General features: G+C 44.7%; 1 protein-coding gene across 2 annotated transcripts in view; it reads left to right on the plus strand.

Moving 5' to 3' along the window:
* The first annotated feature begins 2,984 nt into the window (after positions 1-2,984).
* PHLPP2 (PH domain and leucine rich repeat protein phosphatase 2) overlaps positions 2,985-24,705 on the plus strand; it is an 88,227-nt gene continuing 66,506 nt past the window's right edge. For both annotated transcript variants that reach the window (XM_068259743.1, XM_068259744.1), the window contains exon 1: positions 2,985-3,085. In XM_068259743.1, coding sequence (XP_068115844.1) covers positions 3,011-3,085 — 75 coding nt within the window. In that variant the 5' untranslated portion in view covers positions 2,985-3,010. The remainder of the gene's footprint in view (positions 3,086-24,705) is intronic.

The following is a 24,705-nucleotide window of genomic DNA, read 5'->3' on the forward strand; positions in this document are numbered from 1 at the left end:
AAGGCAGTCATTACTTTTGAGACAGTACCTCTTGAAATGCAAAGCATTCGGGCAGTTTCTGTTAAGTAGCGTCTGCCATATGAGCACCAACAATTTGGCCTCTTTAAAAGTCTGAGAGATCTGCCATTTTTATAAAATATATATATATATATATATAAATATAACTTTTGTTCAAATATCTGTTAAAAAAACAATTATTTTAATTTAACATATCAAATAACAAAAATAATAAACAAAAAAAAGTAACCTATCAAGTTTGGATTGCTTAAAACATTCAAAGATTATGATGCCAAAATGTTAGGTGTTTCCATTATTTTGTCCAACCCCTGTATATGTACGACAGCCTCAATGTGTTGCAGAGGGATCGGGAGGGTCAGATTGTCTCTGTCAACCCTCCCACTTGAAGCAGCTCAGTGGTGCAGTTGTCCCTCCTCCCCTCTCCATAACAGAATGCGCTACTAGCCTATATTCTAGCAATGCGCCTGTACAGCACTCAGCCCTGAACTGTTGCCTGAGAGATAAAGTCCAGATCTCTGCAAACAGTAATTGTGTATGTGTGCATGCACTTTAGGAAAGAAAATGATTCACAATAAAATCCCTGAGCTAGATTTTTTTTTTTTTTTTAGAAGGTGAAACATTCTCCATACTATTCACAGAGCAGGCTTGCCTATCTGTTCCTGTAGTAAAAATATCACAATGGGTTTATCCTGTACTTATCATTATCCAGCAGCCGCTTGCACCATGCACATTGCTGCCTTAGGGCTGGTTCAGACGGACGTCTGCGGAGCGTTTTTAAACGCCGCGTTCAAACGCCCGCGTTTTTTTTTCAAGAACGCTAGCGTTTAACTGCTAAGCGTTTACAGGCTTTTATTAGCTTTCATGTAGTAGCGTTTGCTAGCGTTGCGTTTTCTTGGCTTTTGCTGGCTTTTACAGGAAGTGGGCGTTTTTAAAGGGAAAGGGCTTGGTTATGTGTCTGCAGGAAGCGGAAATACCTTTGTACTTCCTGTACTCCGAGTGCTGGTGACATACTTTGCCCAGAGCTCTGGTTTGTATTGTGAATTGCGTTTTTCTTGCTGGAGATATGGATGAGATTCAAGCGTGCCTTGTTCAGCTGAAGCTTGTGACTCTCAGGGCGCTTCTGTCGAGGCCTCCGACGGGTCACAGGGTGAGTGCTGGGAGGCTGTGGGTTCATCCTATTGTTGCAGAGAGATCCAGTAGAGGTGCATTTATGTCCCTTTACCACGATCTCAGAAGACATCCTGCTCGTTTCTTTGGCTACGTGCGGATGACCGTGGTTTCCTTTGACGAGCTGTTGGTCCTGCTATCTCCTTCCCTTCACAGGCAGCATACCAACATGCGTTCACCAGTGAGTCCTGCTGAGCGTCTCCTGGTGACACTGCGGTGAGTACACCTAATGTATGTAGTTTATTCGCTGTGTGTTACAAGTGTTTTTTTGTGTTTGTGAAGGCTAATTTTTTTTTCCCATTTTTCTAGATTCCTTGCTACGGGTGAGACTTTTGCCTCCTTACACTACCAGTTTCATTTGGGTAGATCAACAGTGCAAGGGATTGTTCACGACACGTGCCAGAAGATATGGGAAGTCTTGCAGCCAATCTTCATGCCTTCACCGACTGAGCAGTTGTGGAAGGATGCTGCAGACTCCTTCCTTAAAAAGGCCAAGTTTCCAAATTGTTGGGTTCTCAATGAGCATGAGCATGACGCCTCGTAAAAGGGACCCCACATGATCTTGAAACGTTTGTATACTGTTTAAGTAGAGCAATAAATATTTGTACATCATTTGAAGGAGGTGGCAGTTATTCATTGTTTGAGTGAGCTTTGGCCTGAGTGGTAAATTGTTCCTGCCTAACTGAGCTGCCTCATTGGCCTGCTGTTCTCATTATGTGATATTGTGACAAGATTAGTGGGAATCAGTGGCAACTGACCAATGGGGGCAGCTTGGTGAGGCAGGAGGGGGTGGTAATAATTATCTAATTACATATCTCAGATCATGATTATGGTCAATGTCTGAGAATTGACTCCCCATCTAACAAAGCGATATTGAGTGGCATCAGTGACATTGTCCCCTGTATAGGTGGGGGAAGTGATATTATGTGGTATCGGTGACATTGCCCCCTTTATAGGTGGGGGAAGTTATACTGAGTGGTATCAGTGACATTGCCCCGTCTAGGTGACTGAAGTGATATTGAGTGGTATTAGTGACTATGCCCCCTGTATAGGTGGGGAAGTGACAGCATTGTCAGTGAAATTGCCCCCTGTAGAGGTGGGGGGGGGACGATACTGAAAGGCGTCGGTGACATTGCCCCTTGTATAGGGGGGGTAAGTGATACTGAGCGGTGTCAGTGACATTGCCCCCTGTATAGGTGGGGGAAGCGATACTGAGAGGGGTCAGTGACATTGCCCCCTGTATAGGTGGGGGAAGCGATACTGAGAGGGGTCAGTGACATTGCCCCCTGTATAGGTGGGGAAGTAATCCACCTGCTGTGTATCCTGATCAGCATCTCATTGACTCAGTGCAGTGTGCGAGGAATAGACAGAGATGCAGCAGACTCCTCTCAGAGATGATGAATAGTACTATTTCCCAGTTACAGGAGTTCGCAGTGTAGTGCAGCCTCACATGGCGGAGTTGCTCCGTGTAACACTTTGACTGCAGTGCGGCGCTTCCATCTATCACTGAGTAATTGGGACCTAGTTGTTGTAATAATGATAATGCACACAGAAGGAACTTCTCCCTCCCGAGTCACACAGGGGTCATCTGCACGGTCACATGACACTGCCTATATTAATGCCACGCCCTCTAAAAAATACATCCGGCGCAGAGATGACGTCACAACATGGTCAGATGAGACTTTGCCCTTACAGGGGCTGGCAGAGCTGGGCGGGGTGGTAGTAAGGCAGGAGGGCGGGGCCGCGTACGGTGATTGGAGCAGTGCAGGTCAGGCTTATTGGGGGCGGGGCTAGCTGTCAGTCGGTGATCGGTGCGGCGCTGGAGATGGAGGGCCGGAGAGCGGAGCCCGGAGGGGGCGGAGCCGGTGCTTCACGGGGGGCCAATGTGCGGGTCCTGAAGGTGAGGAAATCCGACCCCTGACCGCACTGATCTCCCCTCTCACTGCACAACCTGCACTGATATTCCCCAGTGTACACTGTCACAGGTATCCCCCTCACTATGCACTATCCCCCTTATTATACACTGTCACCTGTATCCCCCTTACTATACTATACCATACCATGCCTGCACTGATATCCCCCTCACTATACACTACCAGCACTGATATCCCCCTTATTATACACTCACCTGTATCCCCCTCGCTATACACTTCCTGCACTGATAATCCCCTTATACACTGTCACCACTATGCACTACCTGCACTGATAACCCCCTTATTATACACTCACCTGTATCCCCCTTACTATACCATACCTGCACTGATATCCCTCTCACTATACACTGCCAGCACTGATATCCCTCTCACTATACACTGCCACCACTGATATCCCCCTCAGTATACACATCCTGAACTGATATCCCCCTTATTGTACACTCACCTGTATCCCTCTCACTATACACTTCCTGCACTGATATCCCCCTTATTATACACTCACCTGTATCCCCCTTACTGTACTATGCCATGCCTGCACTGATGTCCCCCTCACTATACACTGCCAGCACTGATATCCCCCTCATTGTACACATCCTGCACTGATATCCCCCTTATTATACACTGTTACCTGTATCCCCCTCACTATGCACTACCTGCACTGATATCCCCCTTATTATACATACTCACCTGTATCCCTCTCAATATACATTGCCAGCACTGATATCCCCCTCATTATACACATCCTGCACTGATACCCCCCTTATTATACACTGTCATATGTATCCCCCTTACTATACACTTCCTGCACTGATATCCCCCTTATTATACACTCACCTGTATCCCCCTCACTGTACACTTCCAGCACTGATATCCCCCTCACTATACACTGCCAGCACTGATATCCCCCTCACTATACATTGCCAGCACTGATATCCCCCTCATTATACACTTCCTGCACTGATATCCCCCTTATTATACACTGTCACCTGTATCCCACTTACTATAATATACCATGCCTGCACTGATATCCCCCTCACTATACACTACCAGCACTGATATCCCCCTTATACACTCGCCTGTATCCCTCTCGCTATACACTTCCTGCACTGATATCCCCCCTATTATACACTGTCACCTGTATCCCCCTCACTATGCACTACCTGCACTGATAACCCCCTTATATACTCACCTGTATTCATCTCACTATACACTTCCTGCTCTGATATCCCCCTTATTATACGCTGTCACCTGTATCCCCCTTACTATAATATACCATGCCTGCACTGATATCCCTCTCACTATACACTGCGAGCACTGATATCCTCCTTATTATACACTCACCTTTATCCCTCTCACTATACACTTCCTGCACTGATATCCCTCTTATTATACACTCTCACCTGTATCCTCCTCACTAGGCACTACCTGCACTGATATCCACCTCACTATACACTGCCAGCACTAATATCCCCCTCATTATACTCTGTCACCTGTATCCCCAAACTATACACTGCCTGCACTGATATCCCCCTCACTATGCACTGCCTGCACTGATATCCCCCTTATACACTGTCACCTGTATCCCCCTCGTTATGTACTGCCTGCACTGATATACCACTCACTATTGCACTGCCTGCGCTGATATCCCCTTATTATACACTGTCACCTGTATCCCCCTCACTATGAACTGCCTGCACTGATATCCCCCTCACTATACATTGCCAGCACTGATATCCCCCTTATTATACACTGTCATCTGTATCCCCCTCTCTATACACTGCCTGCACTAATATCCTTTTTTGTATGTACTGTCGCCTGTATCCTCCTCACTATGCACTGCCTGCACTGATATCCCCCTCACTATATGCTGCCAACACTGATATCCTTTTTGCATGCACTTGTCACCTGTATCGCCCTCACTATGCACTGCCTGCACTATCACCCTCATTATACACTGCCAGCTTTGTGCCCCTCACTATACACTGCACTGATGTCATTCTTGTATGCACTGTTAACTTTATCCCCCTCAATATACACTGCCTGCACTGATATCCCCCTCACTATTCACTGCCTACACTGATATCCCCCTCATTATACACTGCCAGCACAGATATGTTACTTGTATACACTGATGTCACCTGTATCCCCCTCAACATACACTGCCTGCACTGATATCCCCTCACTATACACTGCCTGCACTGATATCCTCATACACTGCCTGCACTGATATCGTCCTTGTATACACGGTTACATTTATCCCCCTCACTATACACTGCCTGCACTGATATTACTCTCACTATACACTGCCAGCACTGATGTCCTCCTTGTATACACTGTTGTCACATGCATCTCCCTCACTATACTATGCCTGCACTGACTTCCACATCAGTATACACTGATATCTGCATAAATGTAAAAACGATGCAGGGAAATTTGGGCGCAGGGTAAAACCGATAAACTGCTTACCCTGCTCCTGCACATGTCTGTAAATTGCTGTGTGCTAGTGTCTCCCCTGCTATGCGCACTGATATGTCTGTAAATTGTGTGCAAGTGTCTCCCCTGCTATGTGCACTGATATGTCTGTACATTGTGTGCAAGTGTCTCCCCTGCTATGCGCAATTATATGTCTGTAAATTATTGTGTGCAAGTGTCTCCTCTGCTATGCGCACTGATATGTCTGTAAATTGGGTGCTAGTTTCTCCTCTGCTATGTGCACAGATATGTCTGTAAATTATTGTGTGCTAGTGTCTCCCCTGCTATGTGCACTGATATGTCTGTAAATTACTGTGTGCAAGTGTCTCCCTTGCTATGCGCAATTATATGTCTGTAAATTATTGTGTGCAAGTGTCTCCTCTGCTATGTGCACTAATATGTCTGTAAATTGTGTGCTAGTTTCTCCTCTATGTGCACTGATATGTCTGTAAATAATTGTGTGCTAGTGTCTCCCCTGCTATGTGCACTGATATGTCTGTAAATTATTGTGTGCTAGTGTCTCCCCTGCTATGTGCACTGATATGTCTGTAAATTATTGTGTGCTAGTGTCTCCCCTGCTATGTGCACTGATATGTCTGTAAACTATTGTGTGCTAGTGTCTACCCTGCTATGCGCAATTATGTCTGTAAATTGTGTGCAAGTGTCTCCCCTGCTATGTGCACTGATATGTCTGTAAATTATTGTGTGCTAGTGTCTCCCCTGCTATGTGCACTGATATGTCTGTAAATTACTGTGTGCAAGTGTCTCCCCTGCTATGTGCACTGATATGTCTGTAAATTACTGTGTGCAAGTGTCTCCCCTGCTATGTGCACGGATATGTCTGTAAATTACTGTGTGCTAGTGTCTCCCCTGCTATGTGCACTGATATGTCTGTAAATTATTGTGTGCTAGTGTCTCCCCTGCTATGTGCACTGATATGTCTGTAAATTGTGTGCAAGTGTCTCCCCTGCTATGTGCACTGATATGTCTGTAAATTACTGTGTGCAAGTGTCTCCCCTGCTATGCGCAACTATATGTCTGTAAATTGTGTGCAAGTGTCTCCTCTGCTATGCGCACTGATATGTCTGTACATTGTGTGCTAGTTTCTGCTCTATGTGCACTGATATGTCTGTAAATTGTGTGCAAGTGTCTCCCCTGCTATGCGCAATTATATGTCTGTAAATTGTGTGCAAGTGTCTCCTCTGCTATGCGCACTGATATGTCTGTACATTGTGTGCTAGTTTCTGCTCTATGTGCACTGATATGTCTGTAAATTATTGTGTGCTAGTTTCTCCCCTGCTATGTGCACTGATATGTCTGTAAATTACTGTGTGCAAGTGTCTTCCCTGCTATGTGCACTGATATGTCTGTAAATTACTGTGTGCAAGTGTCTCCCCTGCTATGTGCACGGATATGTCTGTAAATTACTGTGTGCTAGTGTCTCCCCTGCTATGTGCACTGATATGTCTGTAAATTATTGTGTGCTAGTGTCTCCCCTGCTATGTGCACTGATATGTCTGTAAATTACTGTGTGCAAGTGTCTCCCCTGCTATGCGCACTGATATGTCTGTAAATTGTGTGCAAGTGTCTCCCCTGCTATGTGCACTGATATGTCTGTAAATTGTAAGCAAGTGTCTCCCCTGCTATGCGCAATTATATGTCTGTAAATTATTGTGTGCTAGTTTCTCCTCTGCTATGTGCACAGATATGTCTGTAAATTATTGTGTGCTAGTGTCTCTCCTGCTATGTGCACTGATATGTCTGTAAATTACTGTGTGCAAGTGTCTGCCTTGCTATGCGCAATTACATGTCTGTAAATTATTGTGTGCAAGTGTCTCCCCTGCTATGTGCACTGATATGTCTGTAAATTGTAAGCAAGTGTCTCCCCTGCTATGCGCAATTATATGTCTGTAAATTATTGTGTGCTAGTTTCTCCTCTGCTATGTGCACAGATATGTCTGTAAATTATTGTGTGCTAGTGTCTCTCCTGCTATGTGCACTGATATGTCTGTAAATTACTGTGTGCAAGTGTCTCCCCTGCTATGTGCACTGATATGTCTGTAAATTATTGTGTGCTAGTGTCTCCTCTGCTATGAGCACTGATATGTCTGTAAATTATTGTGTGCTAGTGTCTCCTCTGCTATGTGCACTGATATGTCTGTAAATTACTGTGTGCAAGTGTCTCCCCTGCTATGTGCACTGATATGTCTGTAAATTATTGTGTGCTAGTGTCTCCCCTGCTATGCGCACTGATATGTCTGTAAATTATTGTGTGCTAGTGTCTCCTCTGCTATGCGCACTGATATGTCTGTAAATTATTGTGTGCTAGTGTCTCCTCTGCTATGTGCACTGATATGTCTGTAAATTATTGTGTGCAAGTGTCTCCTCTGCTGTGCGCACTGATATGTCTGTAAATTATTGTGTGCTAGTGTCTCCTCTGCTATGAGCACTGATATGTCTGTAAATTATTGTGTGCTAGTGTCTCCTCTGCTATGTGCACTGATATGTCTGTAAATTACTGTGTGCAAGTGTCTCCCCTGCTATGTGCACTGATATGTCTGTAAATTATTGTGTGCTAGTGTCTCCTCTGCTATGAGCACTGATATGTCTGTAAATTATTGTGTGCTAGTGTCTCCCCTGCTATGCGCACTGATATGTCTGTAAATTATTGTGTGCTAGTGTCTCCTCTGCTATGCGCACTGATATGTCTGTAAATTATTGTGTGCTAGTGTCTCCTCTGCTATGTGCACTGATATGTCTGTAAATTATTGTGTGCAAGTGTCTCTTCTGCTGTGCGCACTGATATGTCTGTAAATTACTGTGTGCTAGTGTCTCCTCTGCTATGCGCACTGATATGTCTGTAAATTATTGTGTGCTACTGTCTCCTCTGCTGTGCGCACTGATATGTCTGTAAATTATTGTGTGCAAGTGTCTCCCCTGCTATGTGCACTGATATGTCTGTAAATTACTGTGTGCAAGTGTCTCCTCTGCTATGCGCACTGATATGTCTGTAAATTATTGTGTGCTAGTTTCTCCTCTATGTGCACTGATATGTCTGTAAATTATTGTGTGCTAGTGTCTCCCCTGCTATGTGCACTGATATGTCTGTAAATTATTGTGTGCTAGTGTCTCCTCTGCTATGCGCACTGATGTGTCTGTAAATTATTGTGTGCAAGTGTCTCCCCTGCTATGTGCACTGATATGTCTGTAAATTACTGTTTGCTTGTGTCTCCCCTGCTATGTGCACTGATATGTCTGTAAATTGCTGTGTGCTAGTGTCTCCTCTGCTGTGCGCACTGATGTCTGTAAATTATTGTGTGCTAGTGTCTCCTCTGCTGTGCGCACTGATATGTCTGTAAATTATTGTGTGCTAGTGTCTCCCCTGCTATGTGCACTGATATGTCTGTAAATTACTGTGTGCAAGTGTCTCCCCTGCTATGTGCACTGATATGTCTGTAAATTATTGTGTGCTAGTGTCTCCCCTGCTATGCGCACTGATATGTCTGTAAATTATTGTGTGCAAGTGTCTCCCCTGCGATGTGCACTGATATGTCTGTAAATTACTGTGTGCAAGTGTCTCCCCTGCTATGCGCACTGATATGTCTGTAAATTACTGTGTGCTAGTGTCTCCCCTGCTATGTGCACTCATATGTCTGTAAATTACTGTGTGCTAGTGTCTCCTCTGCTGTGCGCACTGATATGTCTGTAAATTACTGTGTGCTAGTGTCTCCCCTGCTATGTGCACTGATATGTCTGTAAATTACTGTGTGCTAGTGTCTCCCCTGCTATGTGCACTCATATGTCTGTAAATTACTGTGTGCTAGTGTCTCCCCTGCTATGCGCACTATGTCTGTAAATTACTGTGTGCTAGTGTCTCCTCTGCTATGCGCACTGATATGTCTGGAAATTACTGTGTGCTAGTGTCTCCTCTGCTATGCGCAATTATATGTCTGTAAATTACTGTGTGCTAGTGTCTCCTCTGCTGTGCGCACTGATATGTCTGTAAGTTACTGTGTGCTAGTGTCTCCCCTGCTATGTGCACTGATATGTCTGTAAATTATTGTGTGCTAGTGTCTCCTGTATCCCCATGACTATCCCCCTTTACCACTGCAGGCTATTTGCTTAAAATCAGGAAACGCTACTGATTTTTAAATCGCTAAGGTTGCTAATTTAACATATGAATTGCAAAAATGATTTTCCACTATCGCGATTCGATTTTTGTTAAATTGCAGTCGCTTTTTGAAGCCATTGTGTTTTAACGTTAATCTTAAATGCAATTTCGCAAAAGAAAAATGATGAAAAATAACAATTGCTTGCGTTTGTGAATTATTTTTTTTTGCGTTTGCCAGTGGAAAAGAGGCCTTTTATCTGTCTGTGAATTATTGTAGATTTTGCGTTTTGATACAACAGAATATTTCACATTTGAGAATGGCTGGGGCTAAGATGAGACCTTCAACCTAGTATTGTGTTGCATGGACTTAAGACGCGCAGACAAGCAAGCCCCGAATCTGTGCTGAATCGCCACGTTCCCCTGTTTGCAAGCTGCATAAGGAGATATCTGCAGCTATCTGCCTATCTTTCTAGTGGCTTGCAGTTCAGATCGCACTGTGGTGCGAATGATGAAGGCATGCTGCGGATTTCTGCAGCACACAGCCAAATCACTATAGCAGGGCAATGGCAAGGCTTAGCAATTCAGGCTAGGCAGCAGAACAGGAGCCACAGCCCCCAATAGAAAAATGGAGAAGCTTGAACAGAGGGGCCAGAATAGAGTAAAAAACTTTAAATAACGTTTAAAAAGTGTGACAGTGGTGGGCTTACCTCTCCAACAAGTAAAGCACAGACTGTGTAGATTAACGTTTCAACAAAGATACCGTATACTTAATTACTCCACAATGCAATGCGTTTCGCAGGTTCTACCCCGCTTCATCAGGCAATGAAAGAAGTAAAAATTTTGTACAAGTCTGGGTCCAAGCCAAATGCCTCTGTCACAGCTGTGCCCGGTTTATAGGGGACTTCTCCACACTGTAAGATACACTTTTTTTCCATGGTTGTTCAGTAAGGCTGCATGTGTTTTTTCTGCATGAGTTTTCTGACAGCACTGCATTGCTGTCGAATGAGTTTTTCACATGCAGAAAAACAACTAAGTGTGAAGTAGCCCATTGATTAACCTTTGTTCTCAATGTTTTGTTTTTAGCCATTCTTGATTGGTTTTGGTCATTATCCTGTTAGAAGGTCCATGACCTACGAGTGAGACACAACTGACATTGGACAATATGTTTGACTCTAAAATGTCTTCATAGTCTAGTAGATTTCATTTTTCCCTGCACAGATTTTGAGCACTCTGTACCAGACATAGCAGAGCAGCCACAAATACTAACCCAGCCTCCACCATGTCTCACGGTAGACATGGTGTTCTGTTCATTGAACGCTTAATTTTGGGAGGCATAGAACTGATCTAATCTGCCAGAAAGTTTTAGCTTTGTCTCTGCTTTCCAAAGGACATTCTCCCATAAGCAATGTATTGTGACTATGCATTTTAGCATATTCCAGTCTGGCTTTTTTTTTTTTCTTTCTGCAGTGAAGTCCTCTCGGGGCTCGGGGCAGCATACTTAAAGGGAATCTGAACTGAAAATAGATTTATGAGATAATGAATGTGTATGTGTAGTACAGATAAGACATAGAACATTAGTAGCAAAGATAAGAGTCTCATATTTCCAGTGGGGGGGGGGGGGGGTTGTCGGAAACGGTCCTATTTTTTGAAGCACTTATAAATCAAAGGAACAGTGAGAGACCGCTTCAGATAAGGTTTTACTGCAGGGGAGTTCAAATGGTCATCAGCTCTGCTCTGTTTCATAGGTTAAGATACCGAGTGTGGTTTGTAAATTGCAAATGTGACAGAATAATGCGATGTTAAACAAAAATAAAGCTATATAACTGAAAATAAAAATGAGACTCATTCCTTTCCTAGTAATGTTCTATTAATTGTCCGTACCACACATACAATTCATTACATCATAAGTCAGTGTTCTCCACAGAAATTTTTTCCAGCCGGGTGGCATGAAAAAGTAGCCGGGTGGGGCGAGATGAGAGAATGCAGGGACGGCGCTTCTCTGCACAATTCTGCTTACAGTACAGGAGGAGGTGAGCCGATGACAGCCGGGTGGAGTACCCGGCTAAAAGGGCCTGTGGAGAACACCAAGTTATTTTTTATTATTTTTTTTTTCTGCTTCAGTGTCACTTTAAGCATGCATTTCTGCAGCTACGCGCACACACAACAGCTGCCATCCACACTACGTCAATATTACAACAATAATATTTTTATAGCGCTTTTCTCCCTGGGGACTCAAAGCGATGTGACCCTGCATTATGCAGTCTCAAAGGCCCGGGAAAAGAGGTGAGTTTTTAGCCTTTTTTTAAAGCTTTCCAGAGAAGGAGCCTCTCGTACTGATTGTGGAAGTGAGTTCCATAGAGTAGGGGCTGCGCAGGAAAAGGCCCGAGCACCAAATGTTAAGTGTATCCTGGGAATAATCAGCTTCATCTTGTTGGCAGAGCGGAGGGTGCGTGGAGGGGCATAAAGTTCCAATAGATCCTCTATGTATTTGGGTCCCATGTGGTGTAGAGCCTTGAATGTCAGCAGGCAGATCTTAAAATGGATTCTCCATTTTACTGGCAACCAGTGAAGAGTTTGCAGTACTGGGGTGATGTGTGAGCTGCAGGGGGCATTGGCTAGGAGTCTCGCTGCAGCATTCTGTACAAGCTGTAAGGGGCGCAGAGCCTTATCTGTAGATCCGATGAACAGGGCGTTGCAGTAGTCTAGGCGGGAGGATACAAATGCATGAACCAGGGCAGGTAGGTCTTCAGCTGGGATAAGGTGTTTGATTTTCGCTATATTTCTCAGATGGAAGAAGGAAGACTTGACGACAGCTGATACCTGCTGTTTGAGTTTTAGATTTCCATCCAGGATCACCCCAAGGTTTCACACAGAGTCTTTATGCTGTACGGTATCTCCCCCAATTGCTAGTTTGAGGTGGTGAGCGTTTTGAACTTTATCCATCATGTGTGGACCACCAACACCTCTGTTTTGTCAGAGTTCAGCCTCAGCCAGCTGGTGTTCATCCAATTTTGTAAATCCACTAGACACGTATTTATGGATGCTGATGGGTCTTGGGTGCCAGGCTTGAAGGACAGATACAGTTGTGTGTCAGCTGCATAACAATGGTATCCTAGGCCATAGTTCTGTATTATTTTGCCCAGTGGGAGCATGTAGACTTCAAAGAGTAATGGTGATAGTACAGAACCCTGTGGAACTCCATAGGCAAGTGGCACTGGATTAAAGCAGTGTGTGCCCAGACATACTTGCTGTGTCCTGCCAGATAGGAAGGTCTGAAACCAGCTAAGAACAGTACCCCTTAGGCCACAGTAATTCTTCAGTCGCTGGATTAGTATTTCATGATCCACGATATCAAATGCTGCAGACAAGTCAAGAAGAATCAGTAAGTAGATCATTCATTACTTGGACTAATGCCATTTCAGTGCTGTGCCTTTTCCTGAATTCTGACTGAAAAGTATCAAAAATGTTATCTGTAAGCCTGGCTTCTAGCTGGTTGGCGACCGCTTTCTTGATAACTTTTGATAGGAACAGTAAGTTTGCCACAGGTCTGTAGTTGGTCACAGAATCAGGATTTAGTGATGGTTTCTTCAAGAGGGGTTTTATGATTGCTTTCTTTAGTTCTTCTGGGAAAAGTCCACTTTGCAAGGAGCACTAAGTTATTTTGTGAAGTGCTGGCCTGATCAGCTCTGGGCACTGCATTAACCTTCCTGGCGGTAAGCCCGAGCTGAGCTCGGTCTATGCCGCGCAGGAAGATATCTCAGCCCCTGGTGGGGCGATTTCCTCCATTCAAAATGCTGTACGCGCAGCTAGCACTTTGCTAGCCGCGCGTACAGCTTGATCGCCGCCGCTCTGCGGCGATCGCCCGTACGCAGTGGCGCAAGAGGCCCCCGCCAGAGCCCTGCGCTGCCCAGATCAATGAGCTCCAGGCAGCGCTATGGGCTGGATCGGAGGTGTCTGACGTCGGGTGACGTCCATGACGTCATTCCGATCGTCGCCATGGCGACAGGAAAAGCCAAACAGGAGCGCGTTATATACGCGTTCCCCTGTTTGCTATTGATGCCGGCGACGATCGCACTAGAGGGACACATGCGCCCTCTAGTGGTGTTTCATGTAGCTACCACTCTGGTAGCTTTACATGAAACACAAAAAAAAAAAAAAAATTTTAAAAAGGATTTTTGCCAATTTGGCAAAAAAAAATGAACCGCCAGGGAGGTTAAGAATTCAGTTGGGCCAGGATCCAGGTCGCAGGTAGTGAGGCGTAGACTTTGAATGAGAATTCCAAAATCTTCTTCACTCAGTGTCAAAGACTTGTCATTGTGGTACGGTAGTAGGCATATGCAAAGTCCAGTGGTCAATTGATGATGTTGGTGTAATGCTGGCATGGATGGCAGACACCTTGTTTGTGAAGAAGGCAGATAATTCTTTACACCAGGGGTCTCAAACTCGCTGCCCGCGGGCCTCGATACAATATTTTGTGGCCCTCGCCAGCAAAAGCTTCCTTATAGTTCGCTTCAGTGCTCCCAAGTAATCTGCCGCATCCCCGCATCCCCGATGCTAAACGAGGGCTGCAAAGCCCCCAAATCGCCCGGGGGGGGGGCAATCCGCCGGCATTTCCTGGAAGGGGCAGAGCTTTCAGCTCTGCCCCTCCTGACGTCAATTGCCGCACGGATCGCCACCTCTCCCCGCCCCTCTCTGTGAAGGAAGAGTGAGAGGGGCGGGCAGAGGCGGCGATGCGCCGCGATTGTGAAATTCCTTATGCGGCCCAGCCTCATCCTGACTTTGCCTCCTGCGGCCCCCCAGGTAAATTGAGTTTGAGACCCCTGCTTTACACCTTTCTCTGGAGAATGTGGTTGGGGCTTTTAGGCAAGGATGATTGCAGAGTGATTCGACTATGTGGAAGAGTTGAGCAGCTCTGTTGTTGGCTGTAGATATTTTGTGCGAGATGAAGTCTGATTTTTTTCTTGGTTATTGCTTGTTGGTATTGTCTGAGGTGTTGAACTAGGCTAGATTTGTGCTCCTCAGACCCTGATTTATGCCACTGTCTTTCTAGTCTGCGCCCTTTCTTTTTTAGATCATGATGGTTTTGTCAAACCAATTAGCTTTCTGCTTTTTGGTTGCTGATTTGGTGCGCCATTGGGCAATACTGTCAAGTGTTTCATATATCATGTTGTTGTACTGGGTTACTAGAGTGTTGGGGTCCATTTGACTATGGAGCAGATTTGTAAAATCCAGGTTGGCAGTTATCCTCTCTGGGTTTATTTTAGGGGAGGGATTTTAGTTTCAAAGAATTTTATTAAGAAATTCAATAGAAAACTTACAGCTCTTAGTTTTTCCCTTAGCAAAGGGTATTTTTCAATTTAGCAGCATAACATACAAACATATAAACAAACAAAAGATAACATGCAGGTCAGTTTGTTATTTAACAATGCCGGACAACCGTAAGGGCGGGGATAGCCCCTAGAAGGTGAGAGCACAAGACCGCAGTCCCAGAGACTTAGAGGCTGAGAGCCATGGTTGCCAGGTGCGTGTAAAGGATAACGTTGTATCATTTATTATTGCTAACAATCTTTCAGATATAAGTATATCCATAATAATGGCATCCGTCATTTCAAATGAAAGGTTGGGTTTTAACCACTGGCGAGCTACGTGTAGACGAGCCGCCTTTGCCACATGCTGAGCTAATCTGTGCTGCGGGTATTTCCATCTCTGGGGTTTATGTCCTAATAATAATTGGAGGGGATCTGGAGGAATAGATATCTCAAGAGCTGTGCTTATGGCTGAAGCCACCTGGGTCCAATACTTCTTTGCTATTGGACAGAACCACCATATATGTGCAAAATCGCCTACCTGTCCACACCCTCTGAAGCATAAGCGGGAGTTATCCTTGGATATAATATGCAATTTATGAGGGGTTATGTAAGTTCGGTGTAAAATTTTGTAATTGGTCACAATGTGTGTGAAGTAATTACTTCCTTTAGCTAGTGTAAGACAACATTTGGACCATTGTTTAAAGGGAAGGTTCAGGGAGGGTGAGTAAAAAATAAAAATCAATTTCCACTTACCTGGGGCTTCCTCCAGCCCGTGGCAGGCAGGAGGTGCCCTCGCCGCCGCTCCGCAGGCTCCCGGTGGCCGACCCGACCTGGCCAGGCCGGCTGCCAGGTTGGGCTCTTCTGTGCTCCAAGGCCCGGAACTTCTGCGTCCCACGCCGGCGCTCTGACGTCATCGGACGTCCTCCGGGCTCTACTGCGCAGGCGCAGAACTACTGCGCATGCGCAGTAGAGCCCGGAGGACGTCCGATGACGTCAGAGCGCCGGCGTGGGACGCAGAAGTTCCGGGCCTTGGAGCACAGAAGAGCCCGACCTGGCAGCCGGCCTGGCCAGGTCGGGTCGGCCACCAGAGACCACCGGGAGCCTGCGGAGCGGCGGCGAGGGCACCTCCTGCCTGCCACGGGCTGGAGGAAGCCCCAGGTAAGTGGAAATTGATTTTTATTTTTTACCCACCCTCCCTGAACCTTCCCTTTAATATTAAGTTCCTGTCCTAGATCCTCCTCCCAGGCTATCATCGATGGAAGTTTGTTTATTTCCAAAGGTTGGGATATGATGGAATATAAGTAAGATATAAGTCCGCCCTCCAGCGGTCTCCGGCCACACCATTGCTCATATATAGTGTGCGTTGTAGGAATAGGGTTCGATTGTATAAGAGCTTTTAGATAATGATAAATCTGAACAGCTCTAAAGCTCTCTGTAGGTGGAAATGTAATGTGCGAGCAGAATGTAGACCAGTCTGGAAATTTGTCGTTGATAAGAAAATTTGCCAATGTGAGGAAATTATGCGAAGCCCACCAATGGAATGGACGTGGGTCCCATCCAGGCGGGAAATCCGGATTGCCAAATATTGGCATTTGGGTGGGTATTACAGATTGCAATTTTTTATTAAAGAGACTCCGTAACAAAAATTGCATCCTGTTTTTTATCGTCCTACAAGTTCCAAAAGCTATTCTAATGTGTTCTGGCTTACTGCAGCACTGTGTACTATCACCATCTCTGTAATAAATCAACTTATCTCTCTCTTGTCAGACTTGTCAGCCTTGCCAGCTGCCAAGTTCTTCAGTGTTGTGGTTCTGTGATGCATCTCCCCTCTCCAGGCCTCTCTCTGCACCCTGCCTGTGTATTATTTAGATTAGGGCAGCTTCTCTCTTCTCTCATCTTTTACAAGCTGGATAAATCCTCCTCTGAGCTGGCCGGGCTTTCACATACTGAGGAATTACATACAGGCAGAGCTGTCTGCACTCTGCAGGAAGAAACAGCCTGACACTTCAGTGGAAGATAGCTGCAGGGGGAAAGAAACACACAAATGATCTCTTGAGATTCAAAAGGAAGGGTGTATACAGCCTGCTTGTGTATGAATGTATTTTCTATGTGTGGACATACTGTACATCAACCTACTTCCTGTTTTGGTGGCCATTTTGTTTGTTTATAAACAAACTTTTTAAAACTGTTTTTAACCACTTTTAATGCGGCAAGGAGCGGCGAAATTCTGACAGAGGGTAATAGGAGATGTCCCCTAACGCACTGGTATGTTTACTTTTGTGCGATTTTAACAATACAGATTCTCTTTAAATCTCAACCTTTGCCAAATAGAGAGTGAATGAGCTGACAAGGGTGATTGCTTTTTGTATTTTACCGGAGATAGGCGTGGAGACCACTGGAGGGCCGCTAGGCTAATTGGCGATAATAGATCATCTTCTATTTCAGCCCAGAGTGGCCTGTTATGGGTAGCATGTATCTGTGCCATCTGAGCTATCTGAGCCGCTCTATAATAACTGAAACGGTCAGGGACCCCCATTCCCCCCCTCTCCCTATTAAGATACATAACTGATTGTCTTATTCTACTCTTTTTATTATTTGAGATGAACTTAAAAATTGAAGTTTGGAGGTCTTTTAGGGAGGCTTTAGTTACCTGTATCGGGAGCGATCTAAATAGATAGAGGATCCGTGGCAAAAGGTTCATACGTATTGATTGGATGCGTCCAAACCATGAAATCGAGGGTGAATTCCACCTCAGCATGTCCCCCTTCAACTCAGACAGAATCAGTTTATAATTTAATGCAAATAGGTCGGATGGTTCGGTAGAAATTTTTATGCCTAAATATGTAATATACTTGGATTGGTGGGATAGGCCTAGTTTAGTGGCCAGAGCCTCTGCACTGCGTTTATGGAGATTTGCAAAAAGTACCTCTGATTTATTGATATTCAAGGTAAGACCGGAGAGCTGCCCAAATTGTTTGACTATTTGAAGTAAATTTGGGATAGATGTATGTGGGGAAGAGAGAGTTAAAAGTAAGTCATCTGCGAAGAGATTGGCTTTACATTCAGAGTTCTTAATTTTTATGCCCTGAATGTCAGGAGATGACCTAATTTTATTCGCTAGAGGCTCGATTATTAGCGCGAATAAGGCTGGGGATAGGGGGCAGCCCTGCCTAGTACCTCTTCGGATAGGTATTGGTGCAGGGGAATCGGTGGGGAGCTTTAGATGTGCCACTGGGTTAGAGTATAAGGAGGTGACAGCATTTAGGAAGGAACCGCCTATACCAGCCCTCGACAAGGTGGCGTGCATAAAGGACCAGTCTATTGTGTCAAACGCCTTTTCCATGTCGAGGGATAGCAAGGCAAACGGAGTTCTGGAGGTTTTAACTATGTGTAGTATATTAATTACTTTTCTAGGATTATCGGGAGCTTGACGATGAGGTACAAAACCTACCTGGTCTCTATGAGTGAGTGGACCTAAGACCTTATTCAGTCGAGCTACTAGTATTGCTGTTAAAATTTTGTAGTCGAGGTTTAAGAGGGATATAGGTCTATAGTTTTTAATATCTAATGGGTCTCGTTTAGGCTTTGGGATCACTACTATTGTGGACTGGAGGAACTCAGGTGTCGGGGTTTTACCCTCTAAGATAGAATTACATATCCTTTTGCGGTAAGGTATGAGTATTTTCCTAAATTTCTTGTAATAGATGGCTGAGAAGCCATCTGGGCCAGGGGCCTTTCCATTTTTTAATCTTTTGATGGCAAGGAAGATTTCAAGGTCTGAAATTGGAATGTTCAAAGCCGAGGCTTTGTCTGGGAGGAGGACCGGCGTCCTTAGATTATGAAAAAAAGCATTATTCTCAGCGGCAAGTGCTTCTGTAGGCTTAGGAGCGTATAGAGTTTTATAATAATCTGCGAATGCTGAATGAATCTTAAGTGGATCCGAGGTGATCTCGCCTTTTTTGGTTTTTATTTGTAGGATTTTGTTAGAAGAGTGGGTTTGCCTAAGTTTTCTAGCAAGCCAAGTTTTTGGTTTATTATATTGTGCATAGACTTTAGATCTTGTCCATCTAATGGCCTTTTCCGTCCGAGCTGAAAGGAGGACATTAATCTGATTTTGAATATCCTGGATTTGCTTATAGAGGTATCCCGAGGGGGAGGAGGCATGCGCCATCTGAAGTAGAGATAGCTTATGCTCAAGATTGAGCTGCCTTTCATTTTTAAGTTTTTTCCTTTGCGAGGCAATTTTTATAAACTACCCTCTAATGGTTGGTTTATGGGCCATCTGTAGTATGTCAGGCCTAATTTGATCAGTATCATTGTGCTGAAAGTAATTATTGAGCTGCTCCTCCACCTCTAGGACCACCTCTCCATCCGCTAGCAGGCTTTCATTAAGCCTCCAGGGTGGTCTAGCGATAGGTGTGATTAAGGATGAACTTACTAAGGATGTCCATACTATGTCGGGATCTGACCATGAGCTGATCATATGTCTTGCAAAGATTAATTTAGGTATTAAAGTTGCTGATAATAACATTGTGTCGATTCTAGAGTAGCTATGGTGTGCCGTGGAGAAAAAGGTGTAACTTCGTAGGGCTGGGTTATGTTCTCTCCACGAATCAACGAGGTGAAAATCCATGTAAGCTTTATTCAAGGATCTGGAGAGTTGCTTTTGTCTTGATGACGGGGGCTGCTGCGATCTATCCACAATGGGGTTAGGGGCAATATTGAAATCACCAGCCCATATAATAGAATGGGTTGGAAATTTTTCAATTTGTTTAAGAATTGCGTTGATTGGGGTCATCGGAGCTTCCGAGGGAGCGTAAAGATTAATTATGCATATTTTTTGCGATTGAATGGTGCCCATTAGCATAGTATAGCAACCCTCATCATCTGTAATCGTGTTCTCAAGGACAAGATGGACCATGTTTTTAAGGAGCGTGAGAACTCCTCTGTGCTTAGTAGTAGCTGACGATACGAAGTGTCGTTGGTATTGCGTGTGAAAGTATTTAGGAAATGAGGTTTTTGAAAAATGTGTTTCCTGAATACATATTACATCAGGACTGCACTTTTGATAGTCCAAAAAGGCCTTTTTTCTTTTTGACGGGGAATTTAGCTAGGGGAGGGATTTTGATTGTTTCCTTAGGGTGCTGCCCACAGGCCCCAATCCCGTGCATTTACAACCTTCAGTAAGTATATAATAGGCCTGCGCGATTTTAGGAACAAATTAAATAGCGATTTTGTTTTTTCACAGTTTTCTTCAAATCAAGCTTCAGCACCACATTCACAAAGCCCCCAGTATAGTTTAGCCAGGTAGGTGCCTCCAGTATAGTTGCCCCAGTATAGGTTAGCTAGGTAGGTGTCTCCAGTATAGGTAGCCAGTATAGTTGCGACTAGTAAAGGTTAGCTAGGTAGGTGCCACCAGTATATTTGCCCCATAGGTTATTTAGGTAGGTGTCTCCTGTATAGGTAGCCAGTATAGATGCTACTAGTAAAGGTTAGCTAGGTAGAGGCAGCCAGTATAGTTGCCCCATAGGTTGGATAGGTATGTGATGACAAGGGGTTAGTTACCCATAAGGCTGTCATCCTCCCTGCGATCCAAACAGCTTGCACGCTGGCTTGCACTACCGTGAAGGAGGAAGTGCGCGTAGTGAGGCTTGCAACGCGTCCAATAGGACGCATGCAAGGTGTTTGGAGCGCAGGGAGGAGGACGAACTTATGGGTAACTAACCCCTTGTCATCCAGCTGCACAAATGAGGCAATTAAGCTTCATTTAAATCCCGAATTCGAGTCTTTAGGGACTCGTAACTACTGGTGAGCCCATCACTGATAGTGAGATCCCTGATGACTCCCATGCAAAGTACCACCATCATTTGGACTCGTTTGCGCCTGTTGGGTCCCCGCAGCAGAAGATGGAACGGGGAACGATTGGTCGTTGAATCTTATTGCTGTAAGTTCCCTGATCCATCTTCTGGTGAGTAGCCAGCTTTAGGTGCCTTGGCCAGGTGTGGACATTCTCGGAGCCTTCTAAGAGCATTTGTCCTTTGCTATGTAAAGTGCAGATATCCGAAAAGAGGGAAAGAAAAAACAACTGTCATTTAGAATAAGGCTTTATGTCCCTGGACTGAAAACAAAGTGCCCCTACACAACCAATCTCAGATTGGATTGCACTTGACAATCGTTGTACTATCACGATTGCCATTGCGAAACTCACGGTTTTGCCACAACTCCTTATTACATGGAAATGGTAAGATTGGACAAAAAAATTGTGTCATTAGTGGCCACCATAAGGCTTTGTTCACATATAAAATTGAAATCGCTGACGGCCGCGTTTTGCGATTTTGTGAGTCATTTATTTTTCCACTCCCAGCGCTTAGCTGGGAGTGGCTACGATTTTGTGTAAAGCGCTTTTACAGAGTGATTTGTTTTTTTCACTTCCTGACGCAAGTCAGCAAGTCAACTCTTTGACCCGGAAAAGAATAAATACAATGTATTTATTCTTAAAAGCGAGAACCCAATTGCTGCAAACGCGATTTTGTGAGCGTCTTGCATTTTTCCTATATCTTCCATTGTAGCAAAATCGCCCAAAAAATGGTGCAGGCAGCGCTTTGGTCAGCGGAAAGTTGATGAAACGCGCAGATATGAACAGTCTCATAAGGATTCATTGCACAAGCGCTTTTAAGGCGATTATTAAAATCGCCGGCGTTGAAAAAATAGTGAAAACGCCCTGGGTGTGAACAAGCCCTAAGAGATTGGAGTGTGAGAACATTCTAGAGCAGGGTTAGGGAGCCAGATGTGGCTCTTTTGATGGCTACATCTGGCTCACAGACAAATCAGTAGGGGTTGATTCATGACGCTACACTGCTCAAGCAGCACAGCTCAGTGTGGCAGCGCAAATAACATTTTCAAAGTAGGCACACTACTGCTGTAGCATGCACTACTAACTTACTCATGCTACCCCAAAATGAATGGCTGCTCCAGTTGTCCCACACTGGACCCTGTCGGGTCCAGTGACTTTGTAGGACGAGATCCCCGCACTTTGGCCCAATAGGCTGCCTGTCAAGTGACAGGCAGCCTATTGGGCCAATCAAAGTGAGAGGATCTCGTCCTACAAAGTGAATCAACCCCCAAGTCCGCTAGCTAATTGTACAAGCTTAAATTGGAGAGACAGAGGTGTTAGTCGGTATTTCTCCTGTCTGGCTCTCGGGGAAATTGCTGATGTTGCTGAAACCCAAGATAAGCTGAAGATGTGTCTGACACTTCCGCTGCCCGGCAGATCAACTGTATACACATCACCATGGCAACAGGGATGTGAGCCCTCTGCTGCGCATATTAGTATGTAGAACAGAGGCGCCAGCAGGATAAAATTAGATAAAACTTTTAAAAAATCGCTTGGAGGAAGTGGTGGGCTTGCCTCCAGAAAGCAGACACGAAATACTGTCTCAATAGTAATAAACACATTTATTATACGATACCCTCAAAAATGCAACGCGTTTCGCAGGCAAAGCCCGCTTCATCAGGCAAAAATGTGAGGACAACTGTGAATGGGAAAGAATGAAAGAGGCTATAACAATACTGCAGAAATAAGCATTTACAAATACAATACAAGAAATGTTATGAATAAGCATATATTGGTGTTGTATTGTAATCATGTATATGAATAATGTGTAGTGAACAAACAGCGGCGGGGCTATGGAAAAAGAGCTAGTGTTGTGCAAATTGGGACCTAGGGAATGATGAAGCTGAATTGAGTGCAGAGTATAGTTAAGTGAATAACGACCGTGGACTAGTACACAATATTAACTATAAAATAGGTATAATAACGAGTAGGGAAAATATAATTAAAATGTAATAATTGATGAAAAAGACTTACCAGAATTTCAGCAGTAACTGGTTTAGCGCCTCAGTGATGTAATGAGGACGCTAAGCTCTGCTGCGCATGCGCACTGTCCCAGTTTGAAACATATTGTTTGGCTCTCATGGAATCAAATTTTAAAATATGTGGCCTTTATGGCTCTCTTTGACAAAAAGGTTCCTGACTCCTGTTCTAGAGCCTGGTACTAGTGATAGAACAAACTGTTGTAGGGGAACAGTTCGCAGTGAACGATACATGATGTTCTCGTTCCCCACAGACTTTAACATGGGATCGAACTTTGCGAACTTCTCTGTTGTTCGCCGCAAACTGATTGCCTTCAGTTTGTGCCATGACTTGGTACACACCTTCAATTTTGATCTGTCAATGGTTAGCCAATTTTACAACCTCCATGTAGTATGAGAGTCAACCGATTCTGTAAGCTATCAGATTATGTACGTAAGCTCTCATACTTACATGGAGGTGGTAATATTGGTCAGTGATTGGCCAACCAAAATTGTGTGGTGTGCACCAGACTTTAGATATTTGAGTCTGAAAACCATTCTAAGGGTTACATAGTTACATAGTTATTGGTTATATAATTATGGTTGAAAAAAGACACACGTCCATCGAGTTCAACCAGTACAAAGTACAACTCCAGCCTGCTCCCTCACATATCCCTGTTGATCCAGAGGAAGGCGAAAAACCCTTACAAGGCATGGTCCAATTAGCCCCAAAAGGGAAAAATTCCTTCCCGACTCCAGATGGCAATCAGATAAAATCCCTGGATCAACATCATTAGGCATTACCTAGTAATTGTAGCCATGGATGTCTTTCAACGCAAGGAAAGCATCTAAGCCCCCTTTAAATGCAGATATAGAGTTTGCCATAACGACTTCCTGTGGCAATGCATTCCACATCTTAATCACTCTTACTGTAAAGAACCCTTTCCTAAATAAATGGCTAAAACGTTTTTCCTCCACGCGCAGATCATATCCTCTAGTCCTTTGAGAAGGGCTTGTTCTTACTGAGGGCGTTTTGCGTTTTCTTTAAGTGCCCTAAAAGCTCTTGTGCAATGATTCCCTATGAGAGAGTTCACATCTGAGCGGTTCGTTTCCGATCCGCTCCGCAAAGCGCTGCCTGTACCATTTTTGGGGCGATTTCCCTATAATGGGAGGTATAGGGAAATTGCAAAGCGCTTGAAAAAACGCTTTGTACAGCGATTTCCCCAGCGCTTTTAAGAATAAATGCATTGTATTTATTATTTTCGGGGTCAAAGAATTAATTTCCTGACTTGCGTCAGGAAGTGAAAAGACAAATCGTTCTGCTAAAGCGGTTTACAAAAAAAACGAAGCGACAAGGTAAACGCAGGGAATGGGGGAGAAAAAAACACTCACAAAATCGAAAATCGCTGGCGTCACTGAGTCTAGGAACAGACAGAAAACTGCTCTATGGAAAATCTGCTGCTTTCTCTTTTATGATCGCCAGCAAAAAGACACATAAAACTGTTTACAACAGTCACTGGTACAAACTGAATCAGAAATGGAGTTTTTATGAAGTGGTTAAAGGATAACTATACTTTACCCCTCTCCGCGCAACACTTAAAGAGACTCTGAAGCGAGAATAAATCTCGCTTCAGAGCTTATATATAGCAGGGGCATGTGTGCCCCTGCTAAAATGCCGCTATCCCGCGGCTAAACGGGGGTCCCTGACCCCCCAAATCCCCCCTTGCAAAATCCACGACCAACTTGGTCGTAGATTTTGCTGCTGCTGGAGGCAGGGCTAACTGCTGCAGCCCTGCCTCACAGCGCGTCTATCAGCGGCGGATCTCCGCCTCTCCCCCGCTCC

The sequence above is a fragment of the Hyperolius riggenbachi genome, chromosome 11 (assembly GCF_040937935.1).
Source record: "Hyperolius riggenbachi isolate aHypRig1 chromosome 11, aHypRig1.pri, whole genome shotgun sequence".
Lineage (NCBI taxonomy): Eukaryota > Metazoa > Chordata > Amphibia > Anura > Hyperoliidae > Hyperolius > Hyperolius riggenbachi.